Raw genomic sequence first — 15,613 nt, forward strand, 5'->3', positions numbered from 1 at the left:
ACCTCAGATCACTCTACACAGTGCCTTCTATGAGAGAAGAGGATGTCTGTGCAAACAACTAATCAGAATTCACCACAGACATGCACCACGGTGTGAGTGCTACGTTCCTTGCAGGGGCAGCCAGCAGCAGGAGGAGGCAGGAGCCCCTTTTAATCAGTATGCAGAAACAGTAGTTGGTGGACAATAAAAATAATGGGAGATCCAGAGTACAAGAAAAGCCTAAGGCAAGTGGAAGAAATTTAGCTGGGGACAACATCATAAAGAACAATAATGAAGCACAAAGGACCCCTTGAAGAGGCAATGAGCAAACAGAAGAAATTAGGACAATGCAGTAAAATGAAGAAGGAATTTCCATCTTAAAGACAAGGCATCAAGCTGATAGTTGCTTGTGGGTAACTATTTTCTTTGTGTGTTACCTTAAGATTTCAGACTAGCATTTGATCTAAAAAATGAGTTGGTAGCTGACTGTTTTAAACTGCACCAGGAATTTACAAGAAAAGGTTAAAATGTTTTGAGCTAAAGAAAAAAAGTTGTTAAAATCAGTGCTACATCTCACATGAACATAAGGCATGCCCAGCATGCATTTACTGGCCCACTTCACGCCATGACATTGATAGATGCTTAGAAAGACGGTAACATTTCAAATATGACAAAGTCATGAAGGCCAATCTCTATCATCTAAAAATCCTCAATATGGTAAGATTGTAGATTCTATTAACTGTGGCTATACCAGAACTCATCTGACACCGATAATCCAAATGAGTGAAGGTAAACAAAGTATTTAAAACAATATTTAGTGGCTTCTCCTCAGCCCATTCCAAGTGCCTTTGAACTAAAAGAAATAAGAATATGACACTTTGCATTTTAATAACATTTTAACACTAATGTTTTTATTTAAATTCTATTGTCAGGTACTCTGATCAGATATAAAGTATTTCAGTTTAATCCTCACATCACCTCAAGAGAGTTTTTATACAATAAGCCTAGAATTTCAACAGAATTCTGGTGGTGCAACTGGAACTGCTATAATCAGTCTGAGAAACTTTTCCTGGTGCCCCCAAGCAGGAAAAGGTGCCACTTCCCCATTCAGGGTTAAAACAGGAAGTCACCCTACCTCCTTCTGAAAGCACCCTGAGGGCAGGAGCTGGCATTACTTCCCATCACAGTACTTGGCCTGAGCCCCCTTCTGAGGCAAGAATGCTCCCTAAGCCCAGATCCAGTTTCACTTTCACTGTAGACCCCATCACCCACACTTAGTCAGGCCTACTGATTCTTCCTCTCAAAAGCCAGAGCTGCCAAGTGGCAGCCTTCTCAAGTGCCTTTATATTTTCATTTTTAGTTTTTAATGGCATCTGAATACACTTAGATTAAGAGGCATGCCCCAGTATACTACAGGCCTCTTTACTCTACCCTGGTACCATGTTTATAGCCCAGAGCCACTGTCCACTGATTCCTATCCTCTCAACAGGAAAGGACAATGCAGCTGCCTCCTTAATGGAATGCCTGGCACAAAGCAAATGCTCAATAAATGACTGATTAATTTAAATGTTTTCCAAAAGCAGCATATGAGAGGATTTCTTGGTGACAGCAGAACCACGGTGGAAACAATAGTCATGGGATACCACTTCCATTGCAAGAAAAAGTGAAATAATGACTTTTACCAGTGATCTGGTTATAAAATCCCTCTTTAGCCCTTGTTCTACTTAACTACCATATTTAGCACAAACTGATCCCTCCTCCTAGAAAATCTCCTCCCTTTGAATCTAGGGCCACACTCTCCTGGAAGACCCTGTGGCTAATGATACCCTCGCTGGCCCCTTGTATGTTTTCACAGCCACAGTTTCCACACCACCGGCTGCCCTGTGTTACTGCAACTGCTTTCTGACTGGAATCCCTACCCTGGGGCTTCCTCTCTCTAGTTCACCAATGACAATGAGGTGAGAATTACCTTTCTAAATAAGAAATATGTCCTCCAGAGTCACTGTTGCCACAGCACCACACGTGACTACCCCGACATGGTCAGTCTCCTCTACCATCTTGTGAGCAGGAGCACATCTTTCCTCCCCCACATCTGTTCCAAGTGTGCTGTCATAGCATCTGACCAGTCCTCCAAAGCTGTCTGCTCAATCAGAGGCAGATGGGTTTTAAATCATAAAATATTAAAGTACCAGGAGCTATGTTTATCTGGGTAATTGCTCATCTTTCCCAACTTTTATTTACTCTAAAGATGACCTCCATAACACATGAAATTTTACTTGAAAGAAGTTTGCACAGTACAAAAAAAGCCTCATTTGCTCCTCCGACTTAGCAGCAACAAGAAAATTAACCACTGAATTGAAGAAAATATAATTTAAATTGGGAATTTCAGCATTATTCCAGATTTCAAAATCAATTCTCATTACTAATTCTCTTATGTAATTCCATCTCTTCCTTCGGCAATAATTCATTCTTCTAGTTTCTGGATTGTAACCCCATCCCCCACTTGTACACACAGAGCTTCATTTTCTGGTATTTACTAGGGTTCCATGAACTCTTCTGGGGCTCAATAAATATTAATTGAATTCATCCTTTACTTGAATGTCAAGAGGCATTTAGCTGTTCATAATCTATTTGCACAAATAATAAAAGAAGTCAAAAGAGCAATATGAGATTTTATGTATTACTAATCTAGTTTAAGACAGATAAGAATATAAGTAAATGGATGTTATGTTTTTTATTACCATTTTTGACTGAGCATGAACATTCAGCCTTGAGTACACCCTTGCTACAATGAAAACTGCCAAGTCTAATTCTTCATCGGTAACCACTCAGGCGTCATCCTAAGGAAGGAATTTAAAGTGAAACAGCAATGATTAAAGAAGGCTGCTTCCATCAAATGCAGTGATGCTCTCCTTAAAGGCAAAGCTCTCTTCTTCTTAAAGCTTTATAAATTTTCATGTTACTCAAAGGACTCTTTTTATTTTCTACTCAAGAAACCATTTAAAGCTTTTTCCCTAATAAAAATATTTGGAATTTCTTTATATTAAAATACATAACTTGCTTTATGAAATAAATTCCCAAGCATATTTGGAAATTCCAGTCACAAATCTCCATCAGAATCACATTAAAATTTTCAAGCTACAAACTGTTTTTATATGTTTAAAAAATATAGGTAACTGAAAGTGGAATTATTTATTTTTGTTTTTAATCTTTCTTAATGCTAAATAGGTAGTATTTAGGCTAATTTACTAAAATGACTGAGGTGATCTGAAAAGATGATCCTCACTCACATGTTCGGCTTATCCCTCCCTCTCTAAGCCCCTCCCCTCCAGGCTGCACATTCTTGCGTCTGGCCATGGGATCATGGATGTCCCCGTGAATGGGGACACAATGCTGTACAGACGAGCCTTGCGGCACCATCCATCTTTCAGGAAACACACACATTGATTTAGAGTTGCTGTCTGAGTTGCTGAGAGGTGATTTAAAGAGTACACTTTGTAGAACTCATTGTTTTAAATATAATTATAGATACATCCAAAGAAATATCTTGATCTCATATTTCCGTACCATTTTACAGCCTCAAAAGACAAGTACATAAATATGAAATATCAAATTGTATAATACAAATTTCTTTCTAAATGTTGAACAAATGGTGACAGACTAGATTCTTTTGAGGCTGCCAATTCCTCGGTTCTTTTAGGTAGCCATGAATCCTCCATGGGCCAAAGACCACACTTCGTGACCATGGTTGCTATGCCCGAGCTCTCCCTTACTGATCTCCTCTGACCTGATGTTCAAGTTATATTCTCAGCACAGCATTACTGGCAAGTTACTGGGCTAGATGCTTCACATTTATTTATTCATTTATTCTGGCCGTCAACCACAGCAGGGGAATTATTTCCATTTCCTTGTTAAGATGCTACAGCCCAATACGAAATACAGGTACTGCCTCTAAATCCAGTGCTCCTCTTATAACACAATGCTGCCAGCTATCAATTTGACAGATGGGTCCAATATCTGTTTTATGTGCCATAATGTCACCTGGTAGTCTTAGAGTTTTATTTTCCATCACAGCTCAACATCATGTAATAGTTAAAAGACCACGGACATGGCTCTCTGAAATCTACTTGCTGTGTGACTCTACACAACTTAACCTCTCTGTGCCTTAGTTTTTTCATCTGTAAAATGGAAATAATGTTATTTCACCTACCTCAGGGCCATTGCAAAGATTCAACAAATAAATATAAATCATCAAAACAGTGCCTGACACATAGTAACCACTATCTTAATGTTTCTTAAAGTAACAAGATAATAATTTAATTATTACTTGATTCAAACACCTTACTTTGCTTCATCTTAAGAGCTGAGACTGGACTTTTGTGTCAGAGAGACCTAGTTCTATTGCTCAGTCTGTGCTTCAGAAGTTAACTTTTGCTAGCTTGTTTTTCTGCATGTTAAAAAAAAAAAAAAAAACAGGAAAATACCCTCTACTTTAAAGGGTTGTTCTAAGGATATAATGCATCTGTGTCAGGTACTGTGGCTGCCAAAGCCCCATGAAAGTGCTTCTTGATGGCAAAGCCTACCACCCACTTTAGAGGTTGAATATTGTTTTTCTAGCTTCATTACAACTAGAGTGAGGTCATATAATCCAATCCAATCAGAGGACCGAGAACTCTGCTGGGAGAATGTTCTGGGAAAAGTTTTCTTTCCTGAGAAAAGAAATTTGTAAAGAAAAATCATCCTCTGGATGAGTCCTGTGAGGATGAGGTTCTGAGAGCTGTATCACTCATTTGTTGACCATACTGGCGCAAACCTAAAGATGAAAGTCAGTACTGTGGTGAAGGAGGCAAAATGGGAAGGAGGAAAGAGAAGCCTGGCTCTGGACCTCGGACCTAGCTGCCAGAACCATGCCTCATTTCTCATTCAGTAAGATAATCACATGCTTAAGCCACTTTTAGGCAATCAGAAGTAGCCTCACTCACAGGCCATTTTTCTCTCCTTTAAACACCTAAATATTCTCTATGCTGTTCTGTCCATCAGAAGTTCTGTGCTATTTCAGCACTATCAACAAGCTGCCCCCTCTTGTTCATTTCTAAAGTCTGGCATATCATCGAGAGCCCTCCTCCACCTGTTTTTGTTGCCAGCAAGTATCTGCCTATTGCCAGTTCTCTTATAGCAATATATTCGTTTATTTGCATTTTCTTTCCCCCACAGGTATGATTACATAGAAATAAAACCAATTCAAAACAGACCTCCTTTTCGAAAAGGTAATAATAATTTTTACAATAGCTCACTGAACATACTCTTCTGAGCAGAAGCAATTTAAGTTTTTATCAGGTTTTAAACCATATCTGAAAAACATAACAGACTATAAAATTACTTTGGGCACTAGTGCTAGAGTATTCCTTCTCTTTACCCCTTCCCCTGGAAAAGAGGGAAGTGCATACAAGTACATAAATATCCTCTTGGTTTGGTCAATACATAACTCAGGAGACACTGGTGGATTTCCAGGGCTACTGCTGCTAAATCTGGCATTCTTTTAGTCAACTCATTCCTAAACTTGTTTTTACAGCCTATGGACTTTGAGAAATAGAGACTTCTTCATAAGAATTTTCTGCTTTAAAGGTAAGTAGAGCACTTTCTATTGGTATTTTATCCTTTCGTTTGTTTCTGTCCAGAAAATCTTTTTTAAGTAAAAAAATTTAAGGGGAAAAAAAGGATAATAAAGTCATCGCTCTCATTATATAAAACTGGAGTATATATGTTACTAGATAATTAAGTAGGTTCTATACTGATACTTATGTTTAATTAGCATTGTCAACCCATCTTAACTTGGCTATTGTGATAAATTAAACCTTTTATTTCCTGAAAGCATGAATGAAAAATTTTAAAACTTGCCCAAAGCTGTATATTCCTTGACCTTTTTCAGTTAAGAACTGTGGGAATCTCTATCTACTCCTTTACAGATACACCTTGAAGACACTGCAGGTTCAGTTCCAGACTACCACCAATAAAGCAAGTCACACAAATTTTTAGGTTTTCCAGTGCATATAAAAGTTGTTTACATCATACTACGGTCTATTAAGTGTCCAACAGCACTTAATAGACCGTAAAAACAAAACGAAACAAAAAACAATGTATATACCTTAATTTAAAAACACTTTATCGCTAAAAAATGCTAACCATCATCTGAGCCTTCAACGATTCAATCTTTTTGCTGGTGGTGGGTCCTGCCCTGATGTTATGGCTGCTGACTGATTAGGATGATGGTGACTAAAGGTTTGGGTGGCAGTGGCAATTTCTTAAAATAAGATAACAGTGAAGTTTGCCACATTAATTGACTGTTCCTTTCACAAACGATTTCTCTGTAGCATGTGATATTGACAGCATTTACCCACAGTTTAACTTTCAAAATTGGAATCTACCCTCTCAAACTCTGCTACTGCTTTATCAACTAAGTTTATGTAATATTCTAAATCCTTTGTTGTCATTTAAACAATCACACATCTTCACCAGGAGTACATTCCATCTGAAAAACACACTTTTCTTGCTCATCCATAAGAAGCAACTTCTTATCCATTAAAGTTTTATCATGAGATTGCAGCAATTCAGTCAAATCTTTAGGCTCCACTTCTAATTCTAGTTCCCGCTATTTTCACATTTGCAGTTACTTCCTTCACAGAAGTCTTGAACGCTTCAAAGTCATCCGTGAGGGTTGGAATCAACTTCTTATAAACTGCTATTATTGTTGATTTATTCCGATAAATCAAGAATGTTCTTAATGGCATCTAGAATGGTGACTCCACTCCAGATCCATCAGAGGAATCACTATCTATGGCAGCTACAGCCTTATGAAATGTATTTCTTAAATAATAAGTGAAAGTTGAAATTACTCCTTGATCCATGAGCTGCAGAATGGATGTTGTGTTAGCAGGCATGGAAACAACATTAATCTTATCGTACATCTCCATCAGAGTTCTTGAGTACCCAAATACATTGTCAATGAGCAGTAACATTGCGAAAGGAATCTTTTTTTCTGAGTAGTTTTCAAAATAGGCTTAAAATATTCAATAAACCATGTTGTAAACAGATGTGCTGTCATTCAAGCTTTGTTGTTCCATTTACAGAGCACAAGCAGAGCAGATTTAGCATCATTCTAAAGGGCCCTAGGATTTTCATAACAGTAAAAGAGCATTGGCTTCAACTTAAAGTCACCAGCTGTATTAGCTCTTAGCAAGACAAGTCAGCCTGTCCTTTGAAGCCGTGCATTGACTTCTCTTCTCTAGCTATGAAAAGTCCCAGACGACATCTTCTTCTAACATAAGGCTGTTTCAACTACATTGAAAAGTCGACTATTAATGTAGTTATTTTCATTAATTATCTTAGCTAGATATTCTGGATAAACTGATGCAGTTTCTATATCATCAGTTGTTGCTTCACCTTGCACTTTTATGTTACGGAGATGACTGATCTTTCCTTAAACCTCATGAACGAACATCTGCTAGCTTCGAATTTTTCTTCTGCAGCTTCCTCACCTCTCGGCCTTCACAGAATTGAAAAGAGCTAGGGCCTTGCTCTGGATTAGGCTTTGGCTTAAGGGAATGCTGTGGCTAGTTTGATCTATGTAGATCACTAAAACTTTCTCCATATCAGGTATAAGGATGTTTCACTTTCTTATCATTTATGTGTTCACTGGAGTAGCATCTTAATTTCTTTCAAGAACTTTCTCTTTGCATTTCCAATTTGGCTAAGTGGTGCATGAGGCATAACTTTTAGCCTATCTTGGCTTTTGACATACCTTCCTCACTAAGCTTAATCACTTCTAGCTTCTGATATAAAGTGAGAGATGTGCGATACGACTCTTTCTTTTTCTTGAACACTTAGAGGCCATTGTAGAGTTATTAACTGGCCTAATTTCAACATTGTTGTGTTTCAGGGAATAGGGAGGCCGAGGAGAGGGAGAGAGACGGGGGAACTGCCTGTTGGTGAAACAGAACGCACACATTTGTTGATTCAAGTTTGCCATTTTATATGTAGGCCCAAAACAATTAAAATGGTAACATCAAAGATCACTGATCACAATAGCAAATATAATAATTAAAAGTTTGAAATATTGCCAGAATTACCAAAATGTGATGGACATGAATAAGCAAATGCTGTTTGAAAAATGGTGCCAATAGACTTGCTTGAGGTTGCCACAAACCTTCAATTTGTAAAACAAAACAAGACAAACAAAAAAACACTGTGCAATGTCTGTGAAGCACAATAAAACAAGGAATGCCTACATGTAGTTCAGTATTTAAAATAACTTAAAACACAAGAAGCTCAGGCAGAAACTTTCCTAAAGTGAGCAAACATAAGAATAGATTATTTTATTTAAGCAGTGAATACAGCTCTGAGCTAAATTTTCATTCCCAAGATCCTATTTGATTCTTTGTGAGACAGATGCCTTCTCTTATCCCCTCAGCCACCTTCCTTGGTCCACCCAGTCACATACCCCTCTGTGCCTGATGGGAACGCTGTTCAAAGCCTCCTACCAAGGGGCCAGGCTGCTTTGCAGTGTGCATGCAGCACATGGATGGCCACAAGACAGAAACCCTGCAGGAGGGCTTTCCACCTTTGGTGAAAGTTTGAACTGAAGCCTATAAGGTCAAGTTTAACACCAGCAATTTATGATTCTTTTCAAGACTTATGTTTAGAGCATATGTTTACCCATGAAAATTTTATTCTCACAGCAGGTCTTCTACTAAAAAAAAAAAAATGGCACTGCTAAAAGTATTATTAGTCTCAGAGGATTATCCTAACCAATTGTTAAGCAGTCTGCCAGCTTTTATCATGTAAAAAGTAGTAAACAAAGTATAGACACTAGTGTAATTCACAGTCCTGGAATAACTATACAGGTACGGGACAAGAAAAACATTACCCCCACATGTCCTAGAAGCTGATTTCAACTCTCTAATATAGGAGGTACATAGTATAGTCAAGATGTGTCTGTGTCTGGAGTTTGACTAGAGTTTAGAGCATTCAGGGACTGTACAGTTTGGCCCTTTGTCAAGATTGGCCTCAAGATCTTAGGTTTTATATCCAAGACTAGAGAAAAGGTTAATAACTTAGGTATCTGACCCCACTTCTGGTATTAGATAATAAAGCACAAAATTAACAGTATTTCTACAGGTTTCGAACAGAAATTAACATCTAAGCATGAAGCAGTTCTTATAGGTATGATCTAGAGCATAAAGCAGAGGTCACCAAACCATAGCCTACTGCCTATATTTAAAGTTTACTGGAACACAGCCATGCTCATTTATTTATGTCTACTTACACATTATAATGGGAAAATTGAATAACTGCAACAGAGGCCAAATGGCCTCTGCAAAGCCAAAAATATTTGGCTCTTTTCAGAAAATTACCACTGATCCTTCCTAAAAAGTATATAGAGAGCATTTTATGTTTGACCTTGGGATGAGGAATAGATCAGGAAAGATGACCTAAAGAAAGTAGGTTTAGTCTGAGTCACTAGGTTAAAGAAAAGGGCATGGCGCTCATCGAAGTCTCATTTAAAGAGAAGATGGAATTATAGCTATATGCTGCTTAACGATGAGAATAAGTTCTGAGAAATGCACTGTTAGGTGATTTTATCGTTGTGCAAATATCATAGAGTGTACTTACAGAAACCTAGATGGTACAGCCTATACTATTCTAATTGCATGTGCTATACTTTTATATGATTGGCAGCGCAGGTTTGTTTACACTACCATTACCACAAACGCGTAATGTGCTGCACAAAGATGTTACCACAGCTACGACAACACCAGGCAATGGGAATTTTTCAGCTCCATTATAATCCTATGGGACTATACTTGTATATACGATCTGTTAATCGAAAAGTCATTATGTGGAGCATGACTGTACTAAAAAATTATCTTAACTATTACCCTATTATGAGACTATTCAAAGTAAATTTAACTCTAGAGAGTTTTCTCTATATTTTTCTTAAATGTTTTAAGTTAATGCCTGTTCTGGTCTCATTCATATGGGGATACACTGTCATTTTTGCATGAGCATAAATCATACTTCAAGGTACCTGCTCCCTATTCCCCACTGTGTTTCCATTTATAGGGGAAAACCAGAGAGAATCCCATTAGGGGAAGTGGCATGCTTAAGAGTTGAAAAAGAATCTGCTGCCCAAGGTAGACACCAACAATCTTGATTTAGGACTATAGTATGTTTTGAGCTGAAAGGGACTTTTGATTCTCTGTGGTCTTCAAGGAACTTATCAGGATTAACACCCCTTTAAAAAATGTCTGAAAATATTTTTTAAAAGAATCTAGGATACTGATAACCAGCAGGAGTGAAGAGCCATGGTACATATTCTCTGCGTAAAACACTCCCCATTTCCTGCTGCTAAAACTCCATCAGCAAGATATCCCTCTTTCTGACCCCATCTCTCACCCTTCCTGCTTTTGTAATTCTTCCAGTGTTATGATCTAAAACTGCCAGTCATCAGCAAAATCCTCTGTATATCCTTAACCTCTTCTTCAAACATTCCCTTTTGCCTTCCTGCACTGAGTGAACACAGATTCTCTCCTAAAGACACTGTTTCCTGAAGTTCTCCCACTATCTACAAGAGAGCTATCTGAGGGGACCCATACACCCACGAGTGAGAGAAATAAATGTTAACTGATGCAAGCCACTGAGATTTTAGAGCTGTCTGCTAGGTAGCATGGGGAGCAATTGCAGACTATCATAGACACTGATACCAGAAAAGGGGTGCTGCCATCACCAAACCCTAAAATTTGTGGTACTGACTTTGAGATTCAGAGGTGGAAGGCAGGGATACATTTACAGGAGCAAGAAAAATGAAGACACAATTTGTGACAATTAAGTAGTTGGTAAACAGCCCCCAGCAATAACCTGGAAGGTAGAAAACATCAAAAGAAGCAGAGATGGCCTAGTTGACCCCCACAGACCTGAGATTAAGAGAAATAAGTATTTATTGATATAAGTTGTTGAGCTCTGGGGATTATTTGCTATAACGTTATTGCAACAATAGTTGAGTATCTTAAGGCCAGTCACTCCATATGTCTACTAGATCTCATTACTTCTTGGCTATTCAAGACTACTATTGCTATAGCAGTTTTTCTTGTCTTGAATCATCAGATGTGCCTATTCTACAAGTTTATTCACAAAGGTAAACATCCTATAATTTCAATTGGTCAGCAAATCCTATTGCCTCTATCTTCAAAATATATCCAGAACTTGCTTATTTTTTAGAACCTCCAACGCCATCACCTACTCTAAGCCATTATCATCTCTCACCTGTATTACTGTAATAGTTTCCTTACTAGTCTCTCTGTGCTATAATCTATTCTTAACATAGTAGCTACAACAATTCTTTAAAAACTAAAGTCAGACTATGTACTTCTTTGCTCAAATTCCTGTAGAACAGTCAGAGTAAAAGCCGAAGTCACAATCTGCCCACCTCGCTCCACTTACTCTCTCCATTGTCACTATTATCCCCAGACCATTCCACTCTAGCAAGTCATCCTTGCTGGCCTTATATCAAGTAAACTGCTACTGCATAGCTTTTGCACTTGCCATTCTCTTTGCTTAGAATATACCTGCCCCACATATCCAGATATCCACAACTTCTTCAGGTCTTTGCTCCAATAATAATATCTCAGTGAGCACCCCGACCCCTAAAACCCTTTTAAAATTACAACCATTCATTTTTATTTTGTTTTTTTATCTATTACTTACCACATATGATCCATGACACATTTTACTTAACTGTTTATTCACTGTCTCCTCAGACAGAATGAAAGCTTCAAGAGCGCAAGTATTTTTATCTGTTTTCTTTCATAGCTATTTCCCTGGTTCCTGCAATGATGCCTGGTCACATAATAGACACTTAAAAAATATTTGCTGACTCAATGAATAAGTCTGTAGGAAAAGAGTCAGTTCTAGTTTATACCTTACATTTCTAAGTTATAAACTAATAAACCAGGTACCTAGACTGGGAAGGAAATGCTGCAGTGGAGACAAAGATAGATACAGTTTTAGTAAAATATTTTCTTATTCTGGTAATAAGTTTTTTTCTTTTCTCTCATTTATAGCAAAGGTAATATAATACTGAAATTATGATGACTAGAATTCAACATAATTATTTTTAGAGACTTGGACTGAAGCTTTATTTTCAAAATTACAGATTTTTAAAAATATTTCTAATATGCTACTTATTTTTACCACCATAGAAGATTTTTACCTTCAGGGAATATATTTGCATGTTACACCAGCTTCCTAAGAAATGAATAAAACATTCAACTGTAATTCTTAAAAAAGAAAACAATTTACTCAATAACAACTAACATCAATTTTTAGAAAAGCAGTATATGAAGTTCAAGTCTACCCTTCAACTATCTTTCATTCTTTTAACTGTTAATCTTTCTGCAAACTAAAAAAATTAATTACTTCTTAAAGGCTCAGATATTACTAAAAATAACCATTTATCAAGCTATTTTAGAAGAGGAGAAAAATGTAAAAAGAGCTGACGATATTTGTAGATAAGTACAGTACAAGTATTCCTTGAATGAAAGCTTGTTTACCTGCCAGGCAGACAACATATGTCTGTCAGCCATGAGAATAACTATGACATTAAATTAAAAAGAGCATATCTTATTGTCATCAGATATAGAAAATGAATCTAACCAGTAGATCTAGATATAAAGTGTGTTGCTTCAGCAAAATTAAATTTTAATTTAAATTTACTTTAAACCAGATTTTATAATAAGGCTACCCCAAAATTATTATTTTCCTTAAGAGACTCCCCACCTCCCCCCCGCCCCACCTCCTTGAGAGACAGAGAGAGAATGAATGAGAATGGGAATCTACTCTTTATTTTAAATGTTGAAATGTCACAGTCTACCAAGCCTTTGAAGATTACTTTGATATCTCTTCTTTCCCCAAGGAACTCATTACTTGGATTTCAGTAAAGACAGTGCTGACAGACACTAGCTCCCTTATTAAAGACTTACATTTTTGTGGGAACTCAGCAAAGTAATCATACCATTTTCAAATTCAGCTAACAGATATCTTTTAGCATACTGATAATAATGCTATTATATTCATTTGAAGTAAAGATTTCAATTGTTTTGTAAGTCTAATGGTGACTTGTACTACTTATTACTTACCGAGTCCTAAAAGATCAACTGTGGGCTCTGCAGTTTTTTTAGGGCTGGTGCTTTTTTTAGGCTCCAATTGCTGATCTTCTTTCTTCTGCAGCTTTAAAGTAAATAATCAGATTTATTAATTTTTCTCAAATAAACCAAACAAGCCTTTTAAACCCCAATTATACATATTTTTGATAGTTAGTGTAATGATCCATAGTATAATGAAGTCTAGAATATTTAAGACTATATAAAAACCAAGTAAACACGATGGTTGAACTTGCAATGACAACCCTGACATATTAAGTTCCCAAAATAGTAAACATACAAATTTAATCCTAATGTAATTGTTCTTAACCATTTAAATCCTTTATGTGAAATTATACTTAAAAAAAAAAAAAAAACTATATTTACACTGTTTGCTAGCTACTTTAATGTGTGTCTGTTAGTAGAGGTTGGGCAAGATGAAGTCTTAATGAGCTGTTTCTCTCCTCTTCCATACTGCTGACACACGAGATAGCACTGCACTGAGAAAAGCCTAATTAAATGTTATTTGATAATGTTTTCCTCTTGAGTCTAGACTATTAGCTACATTTTAAATATAATATTATTCTAGTTCTCAGGAGCCCAGGTCACAATTACACATTCTAATCTGTTTCTCATTAATACCGAAAGTGCTGTGTAGGACAGCATGAAAAACATGTACATTTACTGGATTTTCAACTTAAAAGCCTCCCTCTCTTAAACCAAGAAAATAAAAGATTCATTCATTCACTCATTTACTTCTCAAACCTTTTTTACAAGATCATTTTTTCTGTAACTAAGTAAAAATTCATAACTTAGTTGTTATAAGTTCATTTTTGTTAGCTATACAGATGTATAATTTCTAAGAACATAATATCTACCCTTGTTTTCAGTCACTATTGTCTCCCTCGGAATTATTTTTTAACCAATTAGTCTACCATCACAGATATCAAATCTTTCATAACCTTCTCAAATACAAAATTACAGGCCTGTAACTACATATAATTTTCTGAAGTTTAACATAATCTATTTCATTCTCTTTTACTTTTCAACCTCCAGTATAGATTAGAACTTACCTTGCTTAGTTAAATAATTTCAAAGAAAGCATAGTTTGCAGTAACAAAGTAAGCAATCTTTTTCAACTGAATCTTAAACTTCCTTCCTCCCCACCATTTGTTTGTTTGTTTGTTTGTTTGTTTTACTGGACAACCTATTTTACAGTAAAAACTCTGCAAGAGAATCTGAGGATTAAGTGACCTTAAGCATGCAAACTTCAAATACTTCCAGGCAGGATCCTAGCAGCGTCCTGGGACAGGTCTTCATTTGTTAGGCCTTTAATATTCTTAATATTAAGAATTAAGGGTCTCATGTTTAGTAGGCTCTTAAAAACCTAACCTATGATATAATGTAAAATCAGGAAACCTTAAAGTTGAAAATAAATTTAGATAAGCTGGCTAAATTTATTCATTTTGCAAATTTACTGAAGTTCAGATATTACATGCCAATTAATGATAGAATAACTAAAACTATTTTCTGTCCCTCAATTTGGAATTCTTTGATATAATATTTTACTGAATCTTTTACCACAGAAAGCTGCATGGAACAGAAATCAAACCTGAGGGAGTCACTTTCTTCAGTCTAAGAATGAGGAACCTCTTGAGGCTAAAATGATTTCTTTTTAAAAATTCAAATTCTAGTTGCATTTATTTTCCCACTTAGACTACCTTTTTAAATATTGTTAAATATGAAATTACCCACTCATTGTATGAAAAGAGGAGAAAAAGCCGTCTTCTAGTAATCCTGACTCCACCCTTAGAACTACTGCAAACTGGGAAAAACATCGTTCCTTCCAGATGTCCACACATCTACATATGTCCTCACAGTTTCTCATCTTCCTTAGATTTCAATTACATCGTAATTTAAAGGGGTGTTTATCAACCACTTCCATAGGAAACTATGTGATAGAAAACATTTACATAGTTGGGCAAAGTAAAGAGAAACCTGAAGGCAAGAATAAGAGAATAGCCTAAACAGAGTTTATTGAGCTGTAGGTGTGGCCCACTAGTGGGTTTTGATTTGAATTTTATAGGTAATAACTAAAATTTATTTTTGGTATTAAAAAATATAAAACAGAAATCACAATACACTGCACAAAATAAAGCTAAAAAGTTATGAATTGTTTTGCACATTTGTGCACATAAGTGAGTGCATGGTTTGGATCATAATGTAAAACTTATTTCTTAGCAGAGTATGGCTTGAGAAACGCTGCTCTATAATTTGGTCCTTTGCTCCTGCAATGGGTCAACTTACCCGAGTGAGTAATATCTATGCCCTAAACCTTACCAACTACTCCAAATAGAGTTGACTATTCTTGATGAATTTCAACAATTCAGAAATGAGTTACCCTTATAACTGGCATCTATAGGTTGTCTCACAAATCAAAA

The 15,613-nt window shown here is 36.4% G+C and overlaps 1 protein-coding gene across 3 annotated transcripts in view; it reads right to left on the bottom strand.

Moving 5' to 3' along the window:
- SMAP1 (small ArfGAP 1) overlaps positions 1 to 15,613 on the bottom strand; it is a 125,744-nt gene that overhangs the window by 12,356 nt on the left and 97,775 nt on the right. For all 3 annotated transcript variants that reach the window (XM_023531205.1, XM_011361174.2, XM_011361175.2), the window contains one exon: positions 13,170 to 13,260. In XM_023531205.1, coding sequence (XP_023386973.1) covers positions 13,170 to 13,260 — 91 coding nt within the window. The remainder of the gene's footprint in view (positions 1 to 13,169; positions 13,261 to 15,613) is intronic.

The sequence above is a fragment of the Pteropus vampyrus genome, unplaced genomic scaffold, assembly GCF_000151845.1.
Source record: "Pteropus vampyrus isolate Shadow unplaced genomic scaffold, Pvam_2.0 Scaffold64, whole genome shotgun sequence".
NCBI classification, from domain to species: Eukaryota; Metazoa; Chordata; class Mammalia; order Chiroptera; family Pteropodidae; genus Pteropus; species Pteropus vampyrus.